The following is a 6,000-nucleotide window of genomic DNA, read 5'->3' on the forward strand; positions in this document are numbered from 1 at the left end:
GCCTGGACAAGGCCTGGGGAAGCTGGTCCACGGGGGGCCCACAGGCAGCTTTGGGGAAGCTGAGGACTTGGGGGCGAGGCGATACCCACCATCGCTGGGGGTGGGCTGTGGCCAATCTGCATCTCAGGGCCCTCAGGCTCCTCACGCAGCCCTGTCTGTGGCGGCCCAGGCAGCGCCCGGTGGACGCCGGGTACCAGAGTGAGGCGCCGTTGGTGGCGCATGCAGGCTGCGGGCGCGGGGCCCTGTTTGGGAGGCCCGAGGGGACAGGACAAGAGCACTCACACACACCCCACCACGATCCTGAGAAACCTCCTGGTTCCACTCATCAGGAAGAGAACGGAGGGCGTCTAGCTTCGTGCCACTTCAATGTGGCAAACTCCTGACCAGTGATAAAAAGTTCTCAGTATTTCCCCTCCTTCCTGCACAAAGATTCTCGTTGATGCCAACTACGAAAACCAGAAATCGTTCTTCACTAAGAGATCCACAGAATGGAACATGGCCAAGCTCAGCCCCTCTGTGAAGTCACGGTCACTGGGCAAACTCAAGGCTCCCGTCAGAAACGCTCTCAGGATCCTGACCTTCTGCTCCGAGGACTTCCAGGCCCTTTCTGTCTCCAACACATCTGCAGGAAAATCTAAGGATGCGTCAAAGTAAACACACGTGACTGCTGTGTGTACACGCATCTGCACATACACACGAGCGTCTCCAAGGAACACACTTCTAACCTAGAACATGGTCACATGTCCTGAGGGAATCAACGGTTAACTGGATACCCCCAAAACTACAAAATAGCTGCAGAGAAAGATCTAAATAGATGGATAATAAATTTAACCAAGGAGGTGTGACACCTGTGTGCACACAACATTGCTGAGAGAAACTATGGGGCACGTAAGTAAACGGAGAAACACCCAGAGTTCACGGGCTGGAAAACTCAGCTGTTCGGGGGCATCAGTTACACCCAGCTGATCTACAGATTCAATGCAATCCCGATCAAAATGCCAATAGGCCCTTTCTGTACAAGTTCATAAGCTGATTCTCAGTGTTAGGTGGAAATGCGAATGTCAGCATAGCTAGAGCTGTTTTAAAAGAACAGAGTTGGCCGTACACCACCCACTTTCCACATGTTAGTCTACAAAGCGCCCCAGAGTGAGAACACAAACACAGATCAGTGGGTTAGGGATGAGAAAATAGACCCAGACGCATACGGCCAATTGATTTCAGACAATGCAACTCAATGGGAAAAGGAGAGATTTCAAAACTGCTGTGTACCTGGATATCTTACACCACATGCAGAAACTTATGAAATGGATCAGAAGTTTAAATGCAAAAGTGAAAACCAGGAAGCTTTTAGAAGGAGAAGAGCAGATAACCCTGAGAGCTTGGGATAGGCACATATTTCGTAGATTGGATGTAATAAATAAGAAACATAAAAGAATAAAATTTAAAGAATCAAAAAAGTAACAGCTTTTGCTTTCAAAACACACGTTAAACAAATGACAGAACAGGCCACAGACTGAAGAGAAATAGTGGAAACGTGTCTCATAAAGGAGCTGCATCCAGATTCCACATAAAGAGCCCTTACGACTCAACGACAGAGAAATACCCAGTTTTCAAAATGGGCAGAAGATTTGGACAGGCGGCGCACAACGGCGGGTAAGTCATGAAAAGGTACTCGCTGTCACCAGAAAACAGGGAAATGCAGGTAAAACCATGACACACAACACGCCCGCCGGGACGGCTGAAGTAGAAGTCTAAGGACAGCCAGTGCCGGGGAGGCGTGGACGAGGATCCGCACGCACGGCTGGGGAAACGGGACATGACACCTGCCTCAGAACAGTGTAGGGGCTTTGGAGGCTTTGGAGGCTTTTCAGTTTTGTTCTGTTTTTTAAGTTAAACACACACACAGCGCACAGCCCAGCAATTCCACTCCAAGGTCATTCATCTGAGAGAGACGCAAACACCTGTCCACACACAGAAACAGCTCGAGTGGCCCCCAGTGCTGAAGTGACAATCAGGCTGTGGTCCATCCACGCAAAGGGATCCTACTCGGCAGGGAGAGGGAAGCGCAGGCTGCGCAGCACCTCAGACAGATCCTGGGAGCGGAAGTGGCTGCCTGGGGCGAGGGGCACGGGGCCTGGGGGCAGGAAGCGCTCTGCTCCTCGGCGTGCTCACACGTGAGTGAGTGTGACGACCGTCCTGCACACCTATAGGCACCATTCGCTGTATGTAAACTAACCCCCCACAAACTGGACTTTTCAAAAATCAAGGGTTAAGAACAAGCCCCTCCCTTTCCCTGACACCTCTACTTCCACACTCAGGGAGGGGCTCAGCTGCTGCTGGGCTGGGGGGTCAGCCGACACGCGCACCCCTCAGCAAACCCACCGTGGAAGTCTGAGTGTGTCCAGGCACCCGGGACGCAGCAGGCGGCAGAGAGATAAAACAGAGCCCTTCGCTTCCGATGGCGATGGGAAGTGGGGAGAGGAGGCACAGCAGTGAAGGGGGAGGGACAGTGCCCAGGGTCTTTGCAGATGGGATAAAGTCAAAGATCTGAGCTGAGGTCCTCCTGGAGGAGGGTGGCCCTACATCCAATGACAGGGTCCTTCTAAGACACAGAAGGCGAGAGACTCAGACACAGAGGAGAAGCCCCGTGAAGACAGAGGCAGAGACGGGAGGGACGCGGCCACAAGCCCAGGGACGCCTGGAGCCCCCAGAAGCCGGAAGAGGCAGGAGTGACCCTCCCCTGGAGCCTCTGGAGGGAGCGCGGTCCTAGGACACCTTGACCTCAGACATCTGGTCTCCAGGATGGGGGAGGGTGGATTGTTGCCTGTCACTCCCAGGACTCTGAGGTGTCCTGGGTTCTGCGAGGAGCGTCAGGACCCAGCCTCCTCCCCACCGCTCCCATGGGTGAGGGCCTCACGTGAGTCTTACTTGCTTCCTATTAGTTGTTAAAGAAAAAAAGGTTCAGAGCTTTCCTCACAGCACTTTACGTATGAACGTTTTTCTGAAATTAATTATCCACTTCTTGGGGCAAAAGAGCTCTTATCATTTTGTCCGAATGAGAAACATCCTTTTGGGTTACTCGCTTCTCGAAATCCAAGTGAAGCGCGCCATAAATTCCAAATACACTGAGATGTGCTTAAAGTCACCTTCAAGTACCAGGCAAGGTCCATCATCACTTTTTGAACACTCTTGGGACGACTAAGAGAAAGTCATTCTGTTTTCCCTCAAAACCGGTTTCTCGTGCTGACTTGCTGTATCTGGTCATGAAAACCACAGGCCAGAGGAGGGGTCTTCAGTCTCACCCCACCTCCGTCAGCACTTCCTTTCATTCACCCCCTTTCCATCCTGGCCACGCCCCCCAGGCCACGCCCCACCCCTCCAGGCAGAAGCTCATCTCTCTGCGGGCCCCATACAGTGCAGCGCAATGCGATAACGTGGTGTTGGGGAAACACCACTCCCGCCATGTCGCTGCCCTCGGGAAGCCCAGCAGCCGGCCACAGAGGCAGAGAGATTACCCAGCCCTGAGCTCTGCTTCTGGCTCAATTCCAATCCGGCTGGCGCGGCCCAGATGCAGCAGCCTGCCGTGCGGCGGCTCTGAGCATAAACATCTGGTCCTCACACTTGGAACATAGCCACCCCCCACGTCCCCTCCCCCCCCAGGCGCCCTCCCCCAATTCAGGGCACCCCCTAGTCCCACAGCTCACTTCCTCCACGCCCCATCCCCCCAGACGGAGAGGAATGGCCTCTCCCTGCTGTGAACGCCTGCAGAACTTGACTTCCACAGGTCTGTGACTTCCTACTTGCGCAGAAACACATTCTCTTCACATGCATCCAAGTCACCCTCCTTGCACGAGCTGACCTTTCGCAGACATCTCCAGACCTAAGGGGACTCACACCAAGTCATGGGGTCACGAAACACAAGAATTCATCTTCCAGCGGTGTCCGCCAGGCTGTGTCACCGGAGCACACTTAGTGACAAAGTGGGGAGCTCCCCACAGAAGGCCTGAGGGATCCCAGGGAGGAAGAGTGCCTGAGGGTGGACGGGCAGGGGTCTGTCACTGCTAGAGAGATCTTGCTGAGCCCTGGCCCTCCTCACGTACCCACCTCCTCAGTTCAATGGGGGCTCAGGCAGGCCTTCTGGAACACTGTGGTTCTGCAGGTCAGTGAGGGCACTGCAGACGGTCAGACTCAGGGATGGGTCCCAGGACACACGTTCCTGCAGATCCAAATAAGCCTCCTTCGGGGCGTTTCTACAGGGTCTTCCAAGCTGCCTCTGGGTCTACCTCCCATCCTCCTTGGAGGCTCACTTTCTGGAAAATATCCTTGATCTGTGAGAACATGTCACACACCCTCCAATCACTTGGAACCAGACAAGTTCCTTCCGGACTGACATCCACCTCTCACCCTCCCCTTCGTGGCTGGGAACCAGCAGACTAAGTGATGGGGGAAGTCCCTCCTCCTGATATGCTCAGTGCTGTTGATGGGATGGATGCGGGCTCAACCGAAAACACTCCAATGTTGTCATCAAGTCCCAACGGAACAGTCACACTCCTTCAGGCTTAGGCGTATGCTAGGGGTACGATATGCAACAACCATACGTTTTCCCGTAACACCTGGAGACGCTTTATTACTTTTAACCGACACAGTATTAAAAATCAAAAAGCACCTTTTGTAAAAATTAAATACACTGCTGTCCCAGAATGACGCCCAACTTGGGAATGTGTCAAAGACAACATTTTTCTGTGTGCGAGACTTTGCAGAGGGAAGAGACTAGCCATGCAAGCGCTTTCATGCCTGACCCTCCTCCAGCATCTTCAGCCACCCTCAGCTACACGTCGGTAGGCGACCCGAGTTACCTCCGCAGGCGTTAGAAGGAAGAGTAACTTACTACTCTCGTCCCTGCGGATCGACGAGGCCCTCGAACAGGTGGTCCACTCCGGGCACTAGAGGCGGCTCCCAGGGGGAGAGCGGTGGACGCGGGGGACGGGCTGGGCGCCCCTGGGCTATCCAACCCGCGCGGCCTGCAGGCAAGGGCCGGGGCTGCGAACGTGGGCCCGGGCTGCCCTGCGTCTCCCCCGACCCCCTCGGGCCCCCCGGGCATCTTGATCCTCTGCAAGCAGTCTTGGAGCATTGCCTGCGTGCTGGACTCGCTGAGCCAGCACAGGAAGAGTTCGTCCACCTTCATCTTCAGGACGGGCTGCAGGACTTTGCCGGGCGGCATCTCCGGGGCTCGGACCCACCTTCCAGGGGGACTCCTTCCTCCTGCACAGGTGCCTGGAGCCGGGACCGAAGTCCGGCCTGAAAGGACCTCCGCGTAGTAGGCGACGGCCGCCAGAGGGGACGAGCCCCACGGGGGTCCCGGACCCGTGGTCCCGGGTGAAGGCGGCCGGCCCGGCGGGCGTCGCGGGCCCGGGGTCCGGTGTGGGGTCAACTGCCCGGCGGGCGTCGCTGGCCCGGGGTCATGGGTCAGGGGTAGGGCGGCACCCCGCCCAGGGGCTGCGCGGACTCGGGGGCTCGGCGGAGGCGGAAGGCCGGACCGCGGCGGGGCCCGCCCAGCTCAGGGCAGCTTCAAAACGGGCGCGCCGGCTGCGCTCCCAAAGAAGGTCGCCTATGTCTGCGTCACCGTGACACGTGGCGTCATCACGGCGCCGCCCGTCGGCGCCCACGACTCCAGCCGTGGCTGTGCCGGGGCGTTTCAGTGGGCTGGACAGCGCTCAGGAGCTGGAGTGGGGACGGGGGCGGGGGATGGCGGGCACCCCACCCCATGTCTTTCAGCTTTTAGGCTTTCTTGGGGTGCGGCCCGCACCAGCGACGTGCCCTTTTGTCCGCGGAAGTGCAAGCATGCGCGATGCCATCTCGCCGGGATGGGCGGGGTTAGTTGGCCGGTCTGTTGGGCATTCGCAGTGCATGCCTGTAGTGGCGACGCTCGGGAGGCCCGTCGGTGGAGCATGAGCAGTGCGTGCCCGCCGGGAGCTAGTCGGAGGCCGGACATTGTGCGCG

The 6,000-nt window shown here is 56.9% G+C and overlaps 1 protein-coding gene across 1 annotated transcript in view; it reads right to left on the reverse strand.

The window, feature by feature from the left end:
• PPP2R3B (protein phosphatase 2 regulatory subunit B''beta) overlaps window positions 1-5,774 on the reverse strand; it is a 53,014-nt gene extending 47,240 nt beyond the window's left edge. Inside the window, exon 1 of the mRNA XM_060292659.2 lies at window positions 4,889-5,774. Within this exon, the coding sequence (XP_060148642.1) occupies window positions 4,889-5,221 (333 nt within the window). The 5' untranslated portion in view covers window positions 5,222-5,774. The remainder of the gene's footprint in view (window positions 1-4,888) is intronic.
• Window positions 5,775-6,000: the final 226 nt, after the last annotated feature.

This window comes from Globicephala melas, chromosome X, assembly GCF_963455315.2.
Source record: "Globicephala melas chromosome X, mGloMel1.2, whole genome shotgun sequence".
Lineage (NCBI taxonomy): Eukaryota > Metazoa > Chordata > Mammalia > Artiodactyla > Delphinidae > Globicephala > Globicephala melas.